The following is a 23,184-nucleotide window of genomic DNA, read 5'->3' as shown; positions in this document are numbered from 1 at the left end:
CAGCCATCATCTGCAGGTGAATACTTTTTGAACATGATGACTAACCTGACATGTTGGCAGAGTGAAGAAATGCCCAGAAAAATAGGGACAGTCAAACTCAACCAGGCTGTCACACTCCTCGCTAAACAAGAGCAGCTAGTGTGGGGAGGCTTCCCAACAGCGTGCCAATGTCTCCAGGGAGCACCATGCCATGAAATATCATGGTGGGTCGAGTCATCACACCCCTGTGGGGCGACAGGTGGGTGCCCATGAAAGTCACTAACCTATCGGACAAACTCTAAAGACAAATTGAAAGCTGGCTGATGTGTCTCCCTGTCTGGCTGTGGAGGACTTCAAGCAGCCCATTACAACCGACTCCGTGGATTTGAAGCAGAAACTGCTTGATGTAGGGTTGGGATGGAGATTGACATCAAACCCTGTAAAACCAGTCAAGCATCAAGAGAGGAATTAGTTCAGTTACTTCTTAACTACAATGATCTGTTCTCCAAGAGCGCACTGCATCGTGCAAAGCCAAGGGCTTTGAGTATTGCATTCGACTCACAGATGACAGACCATTTCGCCTACCATATCGGAGGGTTCCGCCTGCCCATTACCAGAAACTACGACAAGTGTTGACGGAAATGGAGGAACAGGAAATAATCAGGAAATATGTTTGCGAATATGCTTACCCTCTAGTAATGGTGTGGAAGAAAGATGGTGGGCTTCGTATATGTACAGTTTTCAGATGGCTAAATGCAAGGACACACAAAGATGCACATCCACTTCCACACCAATCTGACTGTCTTGAAGCTCTAGGGGGCTACACCTACTTCAGTACGATGGACTTGACATCAGGCTTTTACAACCTACCTATGTGTGAGGAGGACAAAAAGTATACAGCCTTCACTACCCCACTGGGTCTGCATGAATACAATCGAATGCCGCAGGGCCTATGCAATAGTCCAGCTTCATTTATGAGGATGATGCTTAGCATTTTTGGAGACCTAAACTTCAGTAGCCTGCTGTGTTACCTAGACGACCTCTTGGTGTTTGCACCAAGCGAAAGACAAGCCTTGGATAGATTGGAGCTGGTGTTCCAGAGACTGAGACAGCACAACCTGAAACTGAGTCCAAAGAAATGCAATTTCTTGCGGACGTCTATGAAAGTTTTGGGTCATGTCATTAATGGTGACGGGGTGGCTGTGGACCAAACCAAGGTGGATGTGATATCCAAAATGACAAAGTCGGATCTAATGGAGGAAGATGGGTGCACTCCTTCATTCCAAGTCATGTTAGGTCGCGTTCCGAGACTCCCTGTTGATATAATGTTCAAGCAAGTTTTGAGGGATCCTGTGCTTGTTGACTATAGTAGCTATGTCAAAACACTGAAGTCCCATCTCCATGAAGCAGTGAGCATCACTCAACAGCATACAGTTAAAGAACAACAGAAACAGGCCAAACATTATGACAGAAAAGTCAGAAGCACTCACCTGAACAAAGGAGACAGAGTGCTTCTCGCTAAAAAAAGGAGAAAGGGGGAAAAGAGAACTTGCCGACAAGTGGGAAGCTAAGGTGTACACGGTCATTGACAGAAACTTACACACACACATATATAAGGTGGTGGATGATAAAGGAAACACCAAGGTGGTACATCGGAACCTTCTTCTAGACATCAGCTTTCTGCCGGTAGAAACACCTAAGGATGATTCACGTGAATCTCAATCAGATGGAGCTGTAGATCCAGAGTATGAGGGTCAGTCAATGGACCTTTCAGGCTTTGATGAAGAGGTTCACTTGTGCCAGTAGTGACTCAGTAGAGTTTGTTATCCCTTGAGTTCCATATCTTGATTGATATGCATTCAGGATTTTGGTGAAATTCAGGAGGGGTGAAACACAAACACAGTTGTAAAATATAATTGATGTATTTCACCGAAAATCCCTCATTTTGTGTTTTGTGAGACATAGGTTCCGCTTTGCAGACTACTTTATGGGGAAAATATGTAACTATTACAATTTTTACTTTTAAAACCCATACAAATTCAAGGATGTTTTCAGACCAGGAAATACCAAAACTGATGATGTTGGTATGTTTTTAGGTCTATAATTATCGCTCCTTGACCTTTCACAGGTGTTCAGAATTAAAATGATTAGGATCAATTGGTCCATAAATATTTCTAGTTTGTGGGCACTCCTAGATCATTCAGTCATGTCTCTCCTTTGGCAATGTGCAATTCTTTTGGCTGTCGTAGCAGCAAGCGCTGCCAATGAAGGTACGTCTAATAATGAACGCATAATATGATTATGTAGCGCTGATACCATGTTAACTTGAATAGGCTACTTATCTCATGCTGGCCGCCTAACAGACTAGCCAAGTTGTGGTGTTGGCTCTTGAGATGTGAATGATGACATTATCAAATTTATATTTTTAGATTTTAATGTGGATTGTGAGAAACACTCCATTAAAGTGACATGGAAGGTCAGTCCAGAGTTGGTTGAACATGCTGCCCGTCTTTTCCTTGGACACTGTGTTCCGTCCACATTTTCTGTTCTTCCCACGGGAGAAGGGATGGCGACATTCCACTACAACCTCAATGGCTGTGCCATCAAGAAACGGGTAACTCTTGTCTAACTCTTGACCCAATGTATGCCATTTTGGATCCTGCGACGAATAATGCTTCTCCTTCTATTCCCCAGGTGACTGGCAAAAAACACATCTATTCAACCAGCCTGACTTACAGACCTAACCGAAAGCCCAAACCTGCTGCTATTAGTCACCATATTAAGTGTGTTTACATAAGGTAACCATCTATGCCAGGGGTACTCAACTCTTACCCTAAGAGGTCTGGCCCCTGCTGTCTTTCGGTTCTACTTTATCATTAATTGCACACACCTGGTGTCCCAGGTCTAAATCGGTCCCTAATTAGAGGGGAAAGATTTTTTTTTAAATGCAGTGGAACTGAGTTGAGTTTTAGGGCTCTATTGGGTGTAGTGTACTCTAGCTATGGTGTTGGAATCAAATCTTCCTAAGCCTTTGCCACCTTCATTATTAAACTAAACATTCCCCCTTGTATGTAGACCTGAGGGATGGATTCCCCCATTCCTTATCCCTGCCTATGGTAGTGCTGAGGGTCATGGAGGATTGGTTTTCCACATGGCACTCCTCAATGGTGAGTGACTCATACAACATCAATTAGTGTAAGAATATGTTCAGTCAACTTAACTGGTAAAGAAATTCCTAGCAGAGGACACTGCCCAAAGCTAGTTGAAACCTGTGGCTGTACAGTACGTATGAGCATTGTGCCCCTTCCCCTCTCTGTTGCATGTAGAAGACCTTACTGGTCTGGCTAAGAGCAGCCTGTTTCCCCTGGGCTCTTTCATCCCCATCTGGGCAGCAGTGGATCAGAAGGACCATCAGCCCTTGCTGCTGCTCTTGGAGGAGTGTGTGGCGGCCACAACACCAGAACTGCAGTCTGCGAGCCTGGTGTACCCCATCATCACCAACAAGGGGTATGTACCAGACCTGGCTATGGCCATGTAGGGTGCACGTTTTGGTTTTTGACTGCCTAGCGCTAAAGTATTGAATACATTTTAAAGTTAGCTTATTTGCTGGATGGAAGTTCTGTTTGTCTGCTCATTGCACAATGCATTTTCAGTTGCCTTGCAGATGGGAAGACTGGGAACTCCAGGTTCCTGCCTAGGTACCACTCGTCTGCTATTCTGCTTTACCTGCAGTCCTTCAAGTTTGCCTTAGGCGAGGAAGTGAGTGGACCACAAGTTCTCGGTATGACTGGGTTGTTTTCATACTGTAGCTCTTGACTGTTCTCTTATTTCACCCCAGGTGTATATTCATTGTAAGCTTGTTGCATGGGACCCTGAGGTTTTTGATATAGAAAAGAAGGCCTGCCACTACATTAAAGAGACTGGAGAGTAAGTATTGGTCACATAACGACCATAATGACGTTAGTGCCAATGCAACAGCCAACTTTTTTAAAAATTCATAGATGGGAGCTGCTGGACGACCCGTCTCAAAGTGACCTCTGCAAGTGCTGTGACTCGAGTTGCAAGCCTCGGTTGAAGAGGGGTGTGGATTCAGGTATTTTGAGGCACTTCATTTCAAGCCTGACTAAACTGTAGTTCCATATTCATTTGAGCTGATCACTCTTGAGTTCTGATGGGACTGCAGCTTGAAGTAATTTATATATATATTTTTCTCAGAACCCCAGGGCCTGGTTCAAAACTCTGTTCTTGGACCGCTCACAATAGTGGAAAACTCTGAAACCCGGATCCCCAGTGAATTTGTAAAATATCCTACTGTAGAACAAGGTTGGTGATTTTGGCATTGAAGACTATAGTTTACACTTGGCTTTTAATTGTATCAGCTTTGATGCCAAATGAACTTGAACCTGTAACCTACTCATCTGTCATTGTGTTCTGTATTCAGTTGACTGGTCGGTGTAATGGTCTGGAACACTTTGCTTGTCAGGTGTGTGTGCTGGTTATTTTACTGTAAAATCCCCCAACGGCAATGAGATGCATGTTACTAACAATTCTTCAACCTGTTACAGGGATGGCTGTCTTTTCTGTCTCTACAGCCATCTAATTGTAGGTGGCCTGAAGGGTGCATCACTTTCTACTATCCCCAGTATGGATATGAAGTCCTTTGACTTGAGCATGTTTCAATAAAATGACTACTTTACAATGGTGTTTGTTTCTAATGGTTGTCAAAATGCTATGATCCTGATGAGATGTACCCTAAATCCAGTAGTGCGGAGCCGGTATCTACACAAAATAGCCAAGAGGTGACCATCTGGTTGTAAGATACTTTTTCAGCAGTAGCCCACCCCAAGATGAAATTGACAAGCCAAGTTTAGGGATTGTAGGTGGCTGATGGCCATGCTTAGGTAACAATTCAGGAAAATGGCTGTAGTTTACCTTAGTTTAAATGTGTGTGTTTTTTTAGGAGAGTGCCCATCAGGGGAATATACCCCAAAGATTATCTTGGTTTCAGTGTCTTTCATACCTCACTGGCAAATGTCTACCTTTCTAACAGTTTAACTAGACTATCATTCGCATAGATTGAAAATCCCAGCAGTTCAAGAGCAAACTGTTTTTGGCACATTCATTGACATATAACTGATTAAACATTTCATAACACTGGCATTTCCCCTCTGACAGGTCACAAATGAATCCCACCCCAGTTAAATTTCATCATAGCTCACGAGCCCAGTACTTGCACTGTATCTGGTAACAGAACTCATTACAGACCAAGCGTCAGGTTTCTTTCTCCCTTTTTAAAATGATTTCTTTGCGTTGTCCTCCAGGAACCTCTTGTGGGGTGAAGATGTCGACTGTAGCTGACTTGGCCTTTTCCTTGGCCTGGGGGGTGACTCCAATATGGCTGCTGTTTGTAGACCTGGTACTTTTGAACAGGAACTCATGACTATTGGTTCAATAATGATGGGCTCCCGAGTGGCGCAGAGGTCTAAGGCACTGCATTTCAGTGCTGGAGGCGTAACTATAGACCCTGAATTGACTGGGCGTGATTGGGAGTCCTGTAGGGCGGTGCACTTGTTAGGGTTTGGCCGGGGTAGGCGGTCACTTTAAATAAGTGTTCTTTACTTGCCTAGTTAAATGTGTGCTGACGTTTCCCTTACCAATATTTGGAGGAAGGTCACTGGAGACCTGTGGGGTGTGTCGTGGAAATTTCCTGTATTACCAAATCATGAGAGCAAGCCAGTTATATAAAGTCCATATTTAATTATGAGCTTCACCATAGCCCTGTGACTCTCAGATCAATTCAGTGTCTATAAATTAATTCTCAGAGTGCTTAAAAAACCATTCTTAGTATCATTTATAGTGAAGACACACTCCTCTCAGCTCACATGACAAATAACAGATTTTTAGGAACATTACAAAGGAAGACTTTACTTGAGAGAGGAGTATCCCATAGCCAGACAGCATTAGCTATAAATTATCGTTCAGTTTGGTCTCTTAAACAAAGTTCTCCACTTCTTGGTACCACTTAGGACCAAAACATTACCTCATCCAATGGCATTTGTCAATTTGAGATACTCCCATCTCAAATACACCCCCTCCTGGACAAGATCAGAAAAGACAGTGAGCCTCCTAGGCTTTACACTAAATCAAGATAAGGACAACCTCAGAGGGGACATGTAATAGTTACAGACACATTCCCATAAGAAGACAAGCCTGACCTCTCCCCTCTGGGGCACAAGTAACTTTCCCCACATAAGCATACTTATGACAATTGATAAAACATCTTATTTATTAATGTTACCTAAAGAATTTGGATTCTGACACAACAGGTGGAAGTTGTGTTGGTGGTTGATGTGGCAGGGGTAGAGGTCATGGTGGGTGTGAAGCCTACAGCTCGAGCCAGACTGGTTGCTTGTGGGATATACGGATGGATAATCCTGGGTGCTGCTTCATAAAACTGTTAAAACCAGTCTATGCCTGCCAACTGCCTTTCCTTATTCAATGTGTTTTGGATTCCCATCCTCTCCGCCAGGTCAACTGACCCGTAACCTAATTCCTATTCTGAACCTAGCCTAACCGTAAACCCTATTCGTATGCCATTTAGCATATGTTTTTATCCTAACCCCAAACCTTATTCTAATCCTAACCCTGGCTCCTATTCTAATTCCGCCCCTAATCCTGATAACTGGGGGATTATCTGACTATGATAACAGACATGTTATGCTAACTAGCTGGCATGCATTTAATTCACCTCAGACTCAATATTTTTGATAAACAGAAAACCCAGACATATGGCAGCAGATCCACAAGGTCTGCCATGAGAGGTGACTGTATAGTTCCCCTAAGGAAAAGCACCTTTAGTAAATCTGCATTCTCTGTGAGAGCTTCCCATGTCTGGAATACACTGCCATCAGACACACATAACTGCACCACATATCACACTTTCACAAAATGCTTGAGGACATGGCTAAAGGTCAATCAGATTTGTGAACATGGTCCCTAGCTGTGTGTTGCCGCTTTCCATGTTGTCTGTTGTCTGTAGCTTGTGAGGTGTGGAAACACTTTGTTGCTTTTATGAATTTTGTCTTGCTGCTTTTTGTTCTGTGTTGCTCTGTCTGCTACGTCTTGCTTGTCCTATGTTGCTCTGTCTGTATGCTATGTCTTGCTTGTCCTATGTTGCTATGTCTTGCTTGTTCTATGGTGCTATTGTCTATATTGTAATTGTTTTTAATAACCTGCCCAGGGACTGCGGTTGAAAATTAGCCAGCTGGCTAAAACCGGCACTTTTACTGAAACGTTGATTAATGTGCACTGTCCCTGTAAAAATAAAATAAACTAAACTAAAACTAAACGTTCTGCTCGTTAGGTTGCTAGCTAGCTAACTTGGCTAGTCAGTGCCTAAATTACAGCTAGATACAAATGATCAATAAAGAGATATCTTGCCGCATTGGTGTGGCAGACGGATTCCTGCCCTCAACATACTAACCTACTAATAAAATCCAAATGTTTCCCTCTAAACAAATGGATGATTTATCTTAAGGCTTCCTTACATGTATATATCAAAAAACAAAATCTATCTAACTTCATTGGATTATATATACAACTTTTTCTAAATGATAAATAATTAAATACATTTCACTCAAAATTGTTTGATGGCATGACTTCAAAAATGTTGAAATAGAGGACATTTGTTGTTGTTGTGAGATTTTCAGGGGGCAGGGCACGCCTTAACCCAGGGTGCGTCTCGCCCAATAGTACCCTATATCCCAGTTGATTTGATGGTAAATTTACAACACTTCTAAGCGATGAATAAGAAATGGGAAAGTTCCAATTCCAAACAAGCTTAAGTCTCTTTCTGTACCTGTTCAAATTCTCTGGAAATGCAGTATTGCTTTCTTCCTTCCATGATATCACGAGCTATTCCATTACTTTTCCAGTGATTTTTTGTTTTAAAAAAATGTAAATTTAGAAAGTTGGCATAAAAAAATTGTCCCGACAATTGAATCGCCTGCTGCGATGCGCTTTCATTTCTTGTCTCGTATGTCTCGTCAAATCAACAACAAAAATGGCTAAAACCCAGTGTTAAATATAAATTAAGTGGTTGAAGTGTTTTTATTACACATTTAGGACAAATATCAATTAATACATTTGAGACAGGTGGCAGTGCATACAGGCTATCTGTTTCATGTCTCAGGTAGCCCTAGAAAGCCAGCATGGACAGAATGCAATAATTGTCTCATGCCATATTATAATTGCACTCCTCTAGATCTGAAATAATTGAATGGTGAAGCTTGCATCCACCCAGTCAACCATAAAAGCAAGCCAAAGCAATTCAGGCATTCTTGAAAGTCTGGACAATCCTTGTCCTGCAAATAAAACTGGCACAAGATTAAGGGTGTGTTCCTCTGACCAGGCTTTGTTGAGGCATGCCAGATCTTACAACAAAATATCAGCTAACCACATATGTTATAGCAATCTGGTTCCTGACACACTCACTGACAACAAAACATTATTTGATAAAAAAGCTGTCAGATCTTAATGCTGTGTTCAAACCAAGTGGTAAAACCATATCATGACTAAAAATCCAATGGCATAACTGTTATAGCATCATCCTGAGATTGCTGACCTCTGATGTCATCACTACAAAATGACCTCAATAATTGCATTTTTTTTTGATGTCATCTACTACAGTTAAATGCAAAACAAAACATTATTTATAAAAAGCAATCTATTAATATGGTTTTTGAACACTATAGTTTGTTTACAAGCATGATAGCTGTACTTTTACTTTATTGTTCATGCAGCTTGGCGTTTCTCAACGAGTTCAAAGCACGGGAATGCATGCAACTAGTTACGACTTCACTACTGGTAAATTCAAATCTCCCACTTGGTTACAAACGCAGCATAAGTATCTGATAATTAATTGCAAGCCTGGAATGAGTTCATACTAATGATTTCCAGATCAGTGATTGATTTCCTGTGTAACAGGTGTAAAATGTACTTGATATATCTCACCAAAAATCCCTCTTATTTATTTTAATGTATTATTCAAAGGTTATTTTAAGATGTATTACATTACTTTCAAGAGTGAATTATTTTTATTGTATTTAATTTCTAAATTGTGTTAATGCTGTGATGTTCTCAACGGGAGCCACGCTCTTACTCCTCAGTTTGCTCAGAGCGTGATGAGGAGAGGCAAATATACTTGTATGGAGTCCGACTGCAGCAGTAACTTTTGCCTTGTATTTGTATCCATTCCATGCAGTCATTAAAAGAGAGACAACTGGCTGAATTGTGTCCAAAGCCTTATCTTCCACCTACACCTTACCAGAACCCAACGCAGAAAGGTACCGGTGCAGAACCGGTTACATTGGTGCCGTGGCCCTGATCAACGTGGATCATTGTGAATCGCCGTTGATCAACACCAGCTTGGTCACCAGGTGGCCAGTCCTGACTTTGGAAATCTTATCACACAACTAGCCAACCAGATAGGACAGTCTATATCATCTCAAATTAGGATGGAAGGTGAGAAGAAGGAGGACAGGCTCAGAGCTCCAGTGCAGGCCAGACATTCACTGACACACCCTCCCTTAATTTATCCGGTATGAACTTGGTCATGCAGTCTGACGTGAGAGAGCCTCCATGTTTCAGAGGGGATGGGTCTGACAAGTACTCAGTACATGAATGGGAGGAACTCATGGACGTCTCCCTGAGAAAGAGGGGCTTGCCGGTCATAGAACAGTCACAGGAGATCATGTCCAAGCTTATGGGGAGCGCTAGAGACATCATAAAGATAACACTCAGCAGCAATACATCTCTGAAACCTCACGAGAACCCCAAAGTAATAATAGATATACTGAAACAACATTTCAGTGAGTTGACATATTCATCCATGCCTCTTGATGATTTTTACAACACTTTGCCAGTACTAGGAGAAAATGCACTGGAGTACTGGATCCGGTTGAACAAGGCAGTATATGTGGCCGACGAGTGTTTGAGGAGGCAGGGTCGGAGCACCGAGGACTCCAGCCGAGAGGTAATGATGATGTTTTTCGAAACACTGCCGAAATCCTTCTCTTTCTGCGGTTTTAAAGTTTTAAAAAGCCGATAGGTGGACAGCAGCTGAGATACAAGAACGTCTAGACGAGTATCAGTCTGAAATGAAAGCCCAAATGTTGACCAGGTCAAAGCACCCTGCTGCTGTGAGACGGGTGGTCACTATCCCTCTCTCTCCCCTCCCCTCTCTCTCCTCTCTCTATCGTGCTGTGTCCTATGCTTCCTGTTCCTTATCTTTTCCCTGATTAGAGTCCCTATTTCTTCCCTTGTTTTCCGTTCCTGCCCTGTCACATGTACTTGAAGATGAAGTGACATCTTGTCCAGTGTCTCCTAACCAGAGTGAGGTAATTGTCACACCCTCTAATCAAACTGAAGGAAACTGCATGCAAACCTTGATAAGCTTACTTGATCGCAGAACACTCAGACAACAGTAAGACCGCAGCACCCACCTAACCAAGGGTACTCTTACAGGAAATATTGCAAGGTGTGTAACGGTTCAAACCACTCTACACTTGCTCACTGTAGAAGGGAGGGTCTGTGTTGGTCATTATTTGAGTCAGGTCACTGGAAGAAAAACTGTCCGAAGTCTGAGCCTAGATACAGTGAGGAGGACACACGAGCAACCAATGGAGCGGAGCCGTTAAACTAGCGGGCCCGCATTTGGAGGGGGGATATGCGGGTGAAGAGAAACAAACTCTCGAGTGTGATGAAGATTTAGAACGACGATATGTGAACGCATGTAGTACAGCACCAAAAGGGGTTTGGATCATAGCGCAGAATATACAGAGTAGCGCCATTTGATGAACTGTTTTATGCCCCAGTCACTGTAAATAACCAGTTCCAATTGAAAGGGATGCTTGACACTGGCTCCATAGCCTGTTCTTTAAGCGAAGCAGCAGAACAAAGAATGCTGGCGGAAAATATTAGTCTAGAGAAGAAACCACTATCAGAGCCAGTCATTCTCGTTGGTTTAGGGGGGGGGAAACAAAATGCATGTATGAAGTTGACCTTGATGTGTATGGGATTAGTTGTTTAGTCCCTGTGCTCATAGTCCCAGGTCAGCATGATGATCTCATCCTCGGTACAAACTTGATAAAACACCTTATGCATCAAATGAAGGGTACTGACGAGTACTGGAGCCTCATATCAGAATGTGCTTCGCAGCCATCATCTGCAGGTGAATACTTTTTGAACATGATGACTAACCTGACATGTTGGCAGAGTGAAGAAATGCCCAGAAAAATAGGGACAGTCAAACTCAACCAGGCTGTCACACTCCTCGCTAAACAAGAGCAGCTAGTGTGGGGAGGCTTCCCAACAGCGTGCCAATGTCTCCAGGGAGCACCATGCCATGAAATATCATGGTGGGTCGAGTCATCACACCCCTGTGGGGCGACAGGTGGGTGCCCATGAAAGTCACTAACCTATCGGACAAACTCTAAAGACAAATTGAAAGCTGGCTGATGTGTCTCCCTGTCTGGCTGTGGAGGACTTCAAGCAGCCCATTACAACCGACTCCGTGGATTTGAAGCAGAAACTGCTTGATGTAGGGTTGGGAGAGATTGACATCAAACCCTGTAAAACCAGTCAAGCATCAAGAGAGGAATTAGTTCAGTTACTTCTTAACTACAATGATCTGTTCTCCAAGAGCGCACTGCATCGTGCAAAGCCAAGGGCTTTGAGTATTGCATTCGACTCACAGATGACAGACCATTTCGCCTACCATATCGGAGGGTTCCGCCTGCCCATTACCAGAAACTACGACAAGTGTTGACGGAAATGGAGGAACAGGAAATAATCAGGAAATATGTTTGCGAATATGCTTACCCTCTAGTAATGGTGTGGAAGAAAGATGGTGGGCTTCGTATATGTACAGTTTTCAGATGGCTAAATGCAAGGACACACAAAGATGCACATCCACTTCCACACCAATCTGACTGTCTTGAAGCTCTAGGGGGCTACACCTACTTCAGTACGATGGACTTGACATCAGGCTTTTACAACATACCTATGTTGAGAGGAGGACAAAAAGTATACAGCCTTCACTACCCCACTGGGTCTGCATGAATACAATCGAATGCCGCAGGGCCTATGCAATAGTCCAGCTTCATTTATGAGGATGATGCTTAGCATTTTTGGAGACCTAAACTTCAGTAGCCTGCTGTGTTACCTAGACGACCTCTTGGTGTTTGCACCAAGCGAAAGACAAGCCTTGGATAGATTGGAGCTGGTGTTCCAGAGACTGAGACAGCACAACCTGAAACTGAGTCCAAAGAAATGCAATTTCTTGCGGACGTCTATGAAAGTTTTGGGTCATGTCATTAATGGTGACGGGGTGGCTGTGGACCAAACCAAGGTGGATGTGATATCCAAAATGACAAAGTCGGATCTAATGGAGGAAGATGGGTGCACTCCTTCATTCCAAGTCATGTTAGGTCGCGTTCCGAGACTCCCTGTTGATATAATGTTCAAGCAAGTTTTGAGGGATCCTGTGCTTGTTGACTATAGTAGCTATGTCAAAACACTGAAGTCCCATCTCCATGAAGCAGTGAGCATCACTCAACAGCATACAGTTAAAGAACAACAGAAACAGGCCAAACATTATGACAGAAAAGTCAGAAGCACTCACCTGAACAAAGGAGACAGAGTGCTTCTCGCTAAAAAAAGGAGAAATGGGGAAAAGAGAACTTGCCGACAAGTGGGAAGCTAAGGTGTACACGGTCATTGACAGAAACTTACACACACACATATATAAGGTGGTGGATGATAAAGGAAACACCAAGGTGGTACATCGGAACCTTCTTCTAGACATCAGCTTTCTGCCGGTAGAAACACCTAAGGATGATTCACGTGAATCTCAATCAGATGGAGCTGTAGATCCAGAGTATGAGGGTCAGTCAATGGACCTTTCAGGCTTTGATGAAGAGGAAAGCTCTGGAGATATGACCAGTTCATGGATAAACTGTGGAGTAGATGACCCCGCAAATCAGGACTTTTCGGAGAGACAGGAGACAGTCAGAGATGAGATGGAGCAAGAACAGTCAGCGTACAGCTGCAGGGACAATCCAAATCAAGACCGTCAAGCTCAGTTATCTCTCAATAATGAGACTGCTGTTAGCATTCCTGACTATGACAGGGTAGCTGTAGTCCCTGACACAGAACCTTCAGGTATTCCTGACTCAATTGCACCCACTGATTTAGCAAGTGACCAAGACTTACAAAGACCGGGTTCACGTGATTCGCAAGATGTGGTCAGAACACGCACTGGCAGGGTAGTGAAATCTGTAAGTCGTCTTATTGAGACAATGGCTCAGAGACCATTCACTATGGAGGGCTTAGCCACCAAACTAGGAAAGTAGTCCCAGTCTCTTCCAACTCTGTTTAAAAAAAAGGTTTTCTTTATTTCTTCTGTTGTTCTAAGGAATATTCATGGATATGTAAAGCCATCTAAGTGATGTCGTTCTTCCCCTGAACAGGCAGTTAACCCACTGTTCCTAGGCCGTCATTGAAAATAAGAATTTGTTCTTAACTGACTTGCCTAGTTAAACAAAGGTTTTTAAAAAATGGTGTCAAGGGATAATATAATGTGAGGACGAGGGTTGTATGATGTACTTGGTAGCGTACTTGTCCAGGAGATTCCTCTGAATCTGCCTGCAGATAGCTTGTATAGCAGAGGACAAAGATGAAATCTTGGAGTTCACTTGTGCCAGTAGTGACTCAGTAGAGTTTGTTATCCCTTGAGTTCCATATCTTGATTGATATGCATTCAGGATTTTGGTGAAATTCAGGAGGGGTGAAACACAAACACAGTTGTAAAATATAATTGATGTATTTCACCGAAAATCCCTCATTTTGTGTTTTGTGAGACATAGGTTCCGCTTTGCAGACTACTTTATGGGGAAAATATGTAACTATTACAATTTTTACTTTTAAAACCCATACAAATTCAAGGATGTTTTCAGACCAGGAAATACCAAAACTGATGATGTTGGTATGTTTTTAGGTCTATAATTATCGCTCCTTGACCTTTCACAGGTGTTCAGAATTAAAATGATTAGGATCAATTGGTCCATAAATATTTCTAGTTTGTGGGCACTCCTAGATCATTCAGTCATGTCTCTCCTTTGGCAATGTGCAATTCTTTTGGCTGTCGTAGCAGCAAGCGCTGCCAATGAAGGTACGTCTAATAATGAACGCATAATATGATTATGTAGCGCTGATACCATGTTAACTTGAATAGGCTACTTATCTCATGCTGGCCGCCTAACAGACTAGCCAAGTTGTGGTGTTGGCTCTTGAGATGTGAATGATGACATTATCAAATTTATATTTTTAGATTTTAATGTGGATTGTGAGAAACACTCCATTAAAGTGACATGGAAGGTCAGTCCAGAGTTGGTTGAACATGCTGCCCGTCTTTTCCTTGGACACTGTGTTCCGTCCACATTTTCTGTTCTTCCCACGGGAGAAGGGATGGCGACATTCCACTACAACCTCAATGGCTGTGCCATCAAGAAACGGGTAACTCTTGTCTAACTCTTGACCCAATGTATGCCATTTTGGATCCTGCGACGAATAATGCTTCTCCTTCTATTCCCCAGGTGACTGGCAAAAAACACATCTATTCAACCAGCCTGACTTACAGACCTAACCGAAAGCCCAAACCTGCTGCTATTAGTCACCATATTAAGTGTGTTTACATAAGGTAACCATCTATGCCAGGGGTACTCAACTCTTACCCTAAGAGGTCTGGCCCCTGCTGTCTTTCGGTTCTACTTTATCATTAATTGCACACACCTGGTGTCCCAGGTCTAAATCAGTCCCTAATTAGAGGGGAAAGATTTTTTTTTAAATGCAGTGGAACTGAGTTGAGTTTTAGGGCTCTATTGGGTGTAGTGTACTCTAGCTATGGTGTTGGAATCAAATCTTCCTAAGCCTTTGCCACCTTCATTATTAAACTAAACATTCCCCCTTGTATGTAGACCTGAGGGATGGATTCCCCCATTCCTTATCCCTGCCTATGGTAGTGCTGAGGGTCATGGAGGATTGGTTTTCCACATGGCACTCCTCAATGGTGAGTGACTCATACAACATCAATTAGTGTAAGAATATGTTCAGTCAACTTAACTGGTAAAGAAATTCCTAGCAGAGGACACTGCCCAAAGCTAGTTGAAACCTGTGGCTGTACAGTACGTATGAGCATTGTGCCCCTTCCCCTCTCTGTTGCATGTAGAAGACCTTACTGGTCTGGCTAAGAGCAGCCTGTTTCCCCTGGGCTCTTTCATCCCCATCTGGGCAGCAGTGGATCAGAAGGACCATCAGCCCTTGCTGCTGCTCTTGGAGGAGTGTGTGGCGGCCACAACACCAGAACTGCAGTCTGCGAGCCTGGTGTACCCCATCATCACCAACAAGGGGTATGTACCAGACCTGGCTATGGCCATGTAGGGTGCACGTTTTGGTTTTTGACTGCCTAGCGCTAAAGTATTGAATACATTTTAAAGTTAGCTTATTTGCTGGATGGAAGTTCTGTTTGTCTGCTCATTGCACAATGCATTTTCAGTTGCCTTGCAGATGGGAAGACTGGGAACTCCAGGTTCCTGCCTAGGTACCACTCGTCTGCTATTCTGCTTTACCTGCAGTCCTTCAAGTTTGCCTTAGGCGAGGAAGTGAGTGGACCACAAGTTCTCGGTATGACTGGGTTGTTTTCATACTGTAGCTCTTGACTGTTCTCTTATTTCACCCCAGGTGTATATTCATTGTAAGCTTGTTGCATGGGACCCTGAGGTTTTTGATATAGAAAAGAAGGCCTGCCACTACATTAAAGAGACTGGAGAGTAAGTATTGGTCACATAACGACCATAATGACGTTAGTGCCAATGCAACAGCCAACTTTTTTAAAAATTCATAGATGGGAGCTGCTGGACGACCCGTCTCAAAGTGACCTCTGCAAGTGCTGTGACTCGAGTTGCAAGCCTCGGTTGAAGAGGGGTGTGGATTCAGGTATTTTGAGGCACTTCATTTCAAGCCTGACTAAACTGTAGTTCCATATTCATTTGAGCTGATCACTCTTGAGTTCTGATGGGACTGCAGCTTGAAGTAATTTATATATATATTTTTCTCAGAACCCCAGGGCCTGGTTCAAAACTCTGTTCTTGGACCGCTCACAATAGTGGAAAACTCTGAAACCCGGATCCCCAGTGAATTTGTAAAATATCCTACTGTAGAACAAGGTTGGTGATTTTGGCATTGAAGACTATAGTTTACACTTGGCTTTTAATTGTATCAGCTTTGATGCCAAATGAACTTGAACCTGTAACCTACTCATCTGTCATTGTGTTCTGTATTCAGTTGACTGGTCGGTGTAATGGTCTGGAACACTTTGCTTGTCAGGTGTGTGTGCTGGTTATTTTACTGTAAAATCCCCCAACGGCAATGAGATGCATGTTACTAACAATTCTTCAACCTGTTACAGGGATGGCTGTCTTTTCTGTCTCTACAGCCATCTAATTGTAGGTGGCCTGAAGGGTGCATCACTTTCTACTATCCCCAGTATGGATATGAAGTCCTTTGACTTGAGCATGTTTCAATAAAATGACTACTTTACAATGGTGTTTGTTTCTAATGGTTGTCAAAATGCTATGATCCTGATGAGATGTACCCTAAATCCAGTAGTGCGGAGCCGGTATCTACACAAAATAGCCAAGAGGTGACCATCTGGTTGTAAGATGATCTCAATGAGAGTGCTCAGTATTTTGCGACTTCGTGTCCTGATTACTCTTGAACTGTAACACTTTCTTCTCTTGGCATAATTCGTTTGCTAATGATAGTCACAGCAGGTGTTCATGCAATGGTAGCGCTATTTGAAAGATTGTCATAAGTGAACCTGCTTCTTGTTGGCTATACTTTTTCAGCAGTAGCCCACTCCAAGATGAAATTGACAAGCCAAGTTTAGGGATTGTAGGTGGCTGATGGCCATGCTTAGGTAACAATTCAGGAAAATGGCGGTAGTTTACCTTAGTTTAAATGTGTGTTTTTTTTAGGAGAGTGTCCATCAGGGGAATATACCCCAAAGATTATCTTGGTTTCAGTGTCTTTCATACCTCACTGGCAAATGTCTACCTTTCTAACAGTTTAACTAGACTATCATTCGCATAGATTGAAAATCCCAGCAGTTCAAGAGCAAACTGTTTTTGGCACATTCATTGACATATAACTGATTAAACATTTCATAACACTGGCATTTCCCCTCTGACAGGTCACAAATGAATCCCACCCCAGTTAAATTTCATCATAGCTCACGAGCCCAGTACTTGCACTGTATCTGGTAACAGAACTCATTACAGACCAAGCGTCAGGTTTCTTTCTCCCTTTTTAAAATGATTTCTTTGCGTTGTCCTCCAGGAACCTCTTGTGGGGTGAAGATGTCGACTGTAGCTGACTTGGCCTTTTCCTTGGCCTGGGGGGTCGACTCATGGCTTTTTGTGACCTGGTACTTTTGAACAGGAACTCTTGACTATAGGTTCAATAATAATGGGCTCCCGAGTGGTGCAGCAGTCTAAGGCACTGCATTTCAGTGCTGGAGGCGTCACTACAGACCCTGGTTCGACCGGCCGTGATTTGGAGTCCCTATGTGTGGCGCACGATTGGCCCAATGTGCTGTACAGAAACCAGTGGGTGAAATGTTGTTCATCCTGAGCTCCCACATGCTGACCTTTCATCTACCATGAAAATTCTCAATTGGATTTTCTTCAGTTAAATGCAACAAAACATTCATTAAAAGCAATCTATGGTTTTTGAACACTATAGCTTGTTTACAAGCATGATTGCTGTACTTTTAGTTTGTGCAGCTTGTTGGCCATTAGCCAATCTGCGTTTCTCAATGAGTTCAAAACACTGGAATGGATCCAACTAGTATTTACGACTTCACAACTGGTAAATTAATAACTCCCACTTGGTTACAAACACAGCATAAGCATCTGATAATTAATTGCAAGACTGGAATAAGTTCATACTAATGTTTTCCAGATCAGTAATTGATTGCCTGCAGCTGGAGGTTTTTAATATTGCAAAACACACAGATGGCAGGGGTTAACATGATTGCTTGCTGACAATTATTATAGGCATCCCAACTGAACCTTTGCGTTCAATCATGATGGCTTTATTTTGCCGCAGTGTGGCTCTCCTATGCATAGCTGTTTCTGCCATTGTGGCACAAGGTCATTTGTATCATTGTCTTTCATGCAGGCCTATTGCATTTTAAATTTGAACTGTACTAGACCAAAAAGCAGCAGATGTTAGTTTGTAAAAAATATTTTAAACAATTATCCTACCAGATATGGCAGAAGCCCTGATTCAGTCACTCTGAGATGCAGGGCAGCCAGGTCACAGATCGATCCCTCACTCCTGTCTGGGAAGTTGTTAGCCTCCCCAGCAGAGACACTTGAGGGATATGTTCCATGTGGCACTAAATGACCACCTTCAGGAGGATGGTAGGCTTTAGCAAATGTACCCATGTGTATTTGGTTGGGGTTGTCTAACTCTCTCCTTCCTCACTACTGGGGACACACTGATGTACTTGAATGAGCTGACCTATGTCTACTCCCAAAGCTCACCTGAACTCTGACTTTCAGTCTTACCCAGTTGTTTGTCTATGACAGGTGAGATGTGGCTGTTTTGTGTACCCCTAAGGAATATAATAATTGTTCTGTTGTATCATGTATGCTAATGCTGGAGAACTATTCCAACGCTGAACTTGCACAGTCAGCTACATGTTTAATATATTTCCTTTGTACTTTAGATTGAGCACCTCCCATACTTGACCTAGTGCTATTTCATACAAATGGTGAAGGAGATGTGGTCTACCACATGGGACTTATGACGGATAGGTTTTTGAGACTACTAGTAAGCTTGACGTTAACAGATGCAAGACTGCCCATATGATGTGTATCCTGCAGATTACTTCTCTGGATCATATCTGTCTAGGGAATACCTCCTTGGTGCCTTCATCCACATCTTGGCAACAGTGGAGCAGAAGGACCATCAGCCCTTGCTGCTGAGTGTGTGGCGACCAACACCAGAGCTGCATCCGGTGGGCTCCGTGTTCCTCTTCGCCAAGGAGTTTTACAAATGGGTTATACGGCAAGATGTGACTGGTGCTTTTGTGTGATGTGGATTCATGTGATGAACCATTCCTGATTGATGGCAAACCATTTGACATGTCTGGTGGATAGCATGACTTCAAACTCAATTTGAACCAAGACAAGACATTTCTGAAATCCGTCTCTCTGCAAGCCTTCAAGTTTACCGTTGCAGTGGTAAACTTATGTGACTTACATTTTGACACTGATGAATATGAACACTGATCCCTAATCTCTTCTCAGGTCTATATACACTGCAAACTTTTGGCCTGGAACCCCAGCGGCCTTGATACCAGCAGGAAGGCCTGCCATTATGTGCAAGGGCATGGGTAAAAAATATTGTATACGCCTATTCAATTGAACTACTTTTACTGAAAGGAGGGACCTCAACTTGTCCAAAGTATCTAATTTGGAGAGAAACAGTGCCATTCAAATCTTGACTTAATTTTTAAAAAATCAGTTGAGACCTCCTTGATGACTCCTCCCATAGTAACCTCTGTAGCTGCTGTGACTTCAGCTGCAAGTCCCAGAAGGGGAGTAACATCAGGTTTTGCATGACTTGAGTGGGGTGCAGAAAGATGAATTTACTTATCGTCCCAGGGCACTAGAATGGGATGTCAGGGGGGGGGAAGAAAGGCATGTCCAGCCACCCTTTTCAATGATTAAACTCTATTTTTTTTAGGTCAAGTCAAAATGCTGTCCTTGGACCACTTATAACCACTGACAATTCACTGGCCTGTGATGTGAACCTGGTTTTGTTACACCCCAAATGATCATGTCAAAAGGAGATCAGAAATCCATGGATTGTGCTAGACTTGTCTTCATGATCTCAAACCAGATTACTTGTTTCAAGGCTCGCGTAATTCTCTCTCCAGTTGTAGCACCACTGCATTGTCTGTAGTTGCCAGCATTTTGATATTCATAGATGCTGTTTCTACGACAGCCTAGATATGTGCCTCATAACCGCCGCTATTGACTCTGCAGTACCTTCACTGTCTGAATGCCTGTATTTGTGAAATAATTGAGTGCCGTTGGTTATTACAATGGTACAAAAATGAAGATGAGTCTGTAAGCGTTGCTGTTTCTGTAGGTCAAGGTTATGTCCTGATTGGCGGGGCCTATATTGACCTAGCAGAGAAGGCAACCTTTTATGAACTGAGGTATTTGTTACAGATCACTAACCAGTCACGGGAAGCCGGAGCCAAGTCACTCCATTACACTATTTTGAAAAACAAGTCTCACTTTCAGTCAGATGAATGTTTATTTTAATAGTAGCTGAGCTTTCAGTCAGTTGCTCTGCAGAGCATATCTCTACAGTGGGACAGAATCTGAAGTACCCAAAAAATCCACTCACACAATCAGAAATACAAATACTAGATGAATATTTCCACTACAAATACTAGATGAAATACTAGAAAAAAATGATTTGTATAAGGTACCCATGCTTTCAAAAAGAGCAATAGCGCAACAATGGAAGAAACAAAATATGCCTTTCCCCACTATTGTTCTGAATGTTTACTACCTGAAAGTTCAGCTACTATTCAAATTAATTTAGGATCTTACTGGAAGTGTTCTGAGGCGTTCTGCATTTTGCCTCCTGCACCTTCACTAATCAATTTTGGGTGTGCTGGAGATTCTGCCTATTATCCACAAAATATTTTACCTTCATTTGCTCTCCAGTTCTTCCGCTAGGTGTTCACTTGCCTGTAGTCTGACCTCAATGGCTTTCAGTTCAACATCTTGTGCTTAAACACGCAAGCAAAACCAATCAATATCACACAAAGGCTATTTAGTTGTAATGCAGTGTGTAGGCATGTAGCTCAGCAGCTGTGAGATCCCCTACCTTCATTCTGTCTGATCAGGTCGGCCACCTGGTTTTCAGGCTGACTTCCACTTCAGCAAGTTCCATCTTGGTGTATTTCAGTTGCTCTACCAACATCTCATCTGTCTCAGCTCATTCCAGATGTCAGGCATGGGCTGCTGCCAGGTGATATCATTTACTTTGTCTGCCACTGACAGATGGCAGCACAGTACCAACAGAACTACGGTGGTCTCCATACTATAGTAGGCCTATACCTAACTTCAGTGGTGTAAAAAATACTTTAAAGTACTACTTAAGTAGTTTTTCAGGGTGTCTGTACTTTACTATTTATATTTTTGACTACTTTTACTTCACTACATTACTAAGGAAAATACCAGTTACATTTTGAAAGCTTAACAGGACAGGAACATTTTCCAATTCACATACTTTTTTGAAGAAAACATCCCTGGTCATCCCTACTGCCTCTGATCTGGTGGACTCACTGAACACAAATGCTTAATTTGTAAATTATGTCTGAGTGTTGGTGTGTGCCCTTGACTAACCGTTAAAATAAAAAACTTGTGCCATTTGGATTGCATAATATAGTAATTTGAAATGATTTTTATTTTTGATACTTAAGTATATTGTTGCAATTAAATTTACTTTGATACTCAAGTATATTTTAAAAGCAAATACTTTTATACTTTTACTCAAGTAGTATTTTACCAGGTGACTTTCAATTTTACTTGAGTCATTTTCTATTAAGGTATATTGTACTCAAGTAGGATAATTGGGTACTTTTTCCACCGCTACCTAACCTCCTCCCTTAAAATCTTTTGAGTCATAGCATTCCTTTATACAGTGTATTCGGAAAGTATTCAGACCCCTTCACTTTTTCAAAGGAATTCTCCGTAGAGCTCTGAGACAGGATTGTGTCGAGGCACAGATCTAGGGAAGGCTATCAAAAAAATGTCTGCATAATTGAAGGTCCCTAAGAACACAGTGGCCTCCATCATTCTGAAATGGAAGAAGTTTGGAACCACTAAGACCCTTCCTACAGCTGGCCAAACTGAGCAATTGGGGGAGAAGGGCCTTGGTCAGGAGGTGATCAGGAAACTGATGGTCACTCTAACAGAGCCCCATTGTTCCTCTGTGGAGATGGGAGAACCTTCCAGAAGGACAACCATCTCTGCAGCACTCCACCAATCAGGCCTTTATGGTAGACTGGCCAGACGAAAGCCAATCCTCAGTAAAAAGCACATGACAGTGTGCTTGTAGTTTCCCAAAAGGAACCTAAATGACTCTGACCAAGAGAAAACAAGATTCTCTGGTCTGATGAAACAAAGATTGGACTCTTTGCCCTGAATGCCAAGCGTCACATCTGGAGGAAACCAGGCACCGCTCATCACCTGGCCAATACCATCCCTAAGGTGGAGCATGGTGGTGGCAGCATCATGCTGTGGGGATGTTTTTCAGCGGCAGGGACTGGGAGACTATGCAGGATTGAGGGAAAGATGAATGGAGCAAAGTACAGAGAGATCCTTGACGTAAACCTGCTCCAGAGCGCTCAGCACCTCAGATTAGGATGAAGGTTCACCTTCCAACAGGACAACGACCCTAAGCACACAGCCAAGACAACACAACACGGGAGTGGCTTAGGGACAAGTCTCTGAATGTCCTTGAGTGGCCCAGACAGAGCCCGGACTTGAACTCGATTTAACATCTCTGGAGAGACCTGAAAATAGGTCTGAAAATATGCTCCCCATCCAACCTGACAGAGTTTGAGAGGATCTGCAGAGAAGAATGGGAGAAACTCCCCAAATACAAGTGTGCCAAGATTAGTGTCATACCCCAAAAAACTTGAGGCTGTAATCGCTGCCAAAGGTGCTTCAACAAAGTACTGAGTAAATGGTCTGAATACTTATGTAAATGTAATTGGTACTTTAAAAAATATATATACATTTGCAACATTTTCTAAAAACCTGTTTTTGCTTTGTTATTATGGGGTATTGTGTGCAGATTGACTATGGGGAAAAAACTATTGAATCCATTTTAGAATAAGGCTAAAATACTTTACCAATGCGCTGTGCAGGCCTACACAATGTGAAAGACTAACAACAGGATTAATGATTAGCCACTGTTCTTAGTTTAGTCATTTTTCCTGGTTAAACTTGTATATTTTGGAAATTCAAGGTGAAATTGAGCAAACAATGA

General features: G+C 42.7%; 2 protein-coding genes across 2 annotated transcripts; both read left to right on the top strand.

Moving 5' to 3' along the window:
• Positions 1–2,092: 2,092 nt before the first annotated feature.
• Positions 2,093–4,675, top strand: LOC124009203. The gene is made up of 11 exons (XM_046320764.1): positions 2,093–2,249; positions 2,409–2,593; positions 2,674–2,777; positions 3,055–3,146; positions 3,306–3,486; positions 3,633–3,738; positions 3,818–3,906; positions 3,981–4,072; positions 4,195–4,302; positions 4,421–4,462; positions 4,545–4,675. The coding sequence occupies exons 1-10, from the start codon at positions 2,123–2,125 to the stop codon at positions 4,435–4,437; spliced, it is 1,101 nt and encodes a 366-aa protein (XP_046176720.1). The 5' UTR covers positions 2,093–2,122; the 3' UTR covers positions 4,438–4,462; positions 4,545–4,675.
• Positions 4,676–14,052: 9,377 nt separating this feature from the next.
• Positions 14,053–16,635, top strand: LOC124009206. Its single transcript, XM_046320766.1, has 11 exons — positions 14,053–14,209; positions 14,369–14,553; positions 14,634–14,737; positions 15,015–15,106; positions 15,266–15,446; positions 15,593–15,698; positions 15,778–15,866; positions 15,941–16,032; positions 16,155–16,262; positions 16,381–16,422; positions 16,505–16,635. Exons 1-10 carry the CDS (start codon positions 14,083–14,085, stop codon positions 16,395–16,397), a joined length of 1,101 nt encoding a protein of 366 aa, XP_046176722.1. The 5' UTR covers positions 14,053–14,082; the 3' UTR covers positions 16,398–16,422; positions 16,505–16,635.
• Positions 16,636–23,184: the final 6,549 nt, after the last annotated feature.

This window comes from Oncorhynchus gorbuscha, linkage group LG22 (genome assembly GCF_021184085.1).
Source record: "Oncorhynchus gorbuscha isolate QuinsamMale2020 ecotype Even-year linkage group LG22, OgorEven_v1.0, whole genome shotgun sequence".
In the NCBI taxonomy this organism is placed as follows: domain Eukaryota; kingdom Metazoa; phylum Chordata; class Actinopteri; order Salmoniformes; family Salmonidae; genus Oncorhynchus; species Oncorhynchus gorbuscha.
The sequence above is the reverse complement of the archived record's forward strand: the minus strand, read 5'-3'. Positions and strand labels throughout refer to the sequence as shown.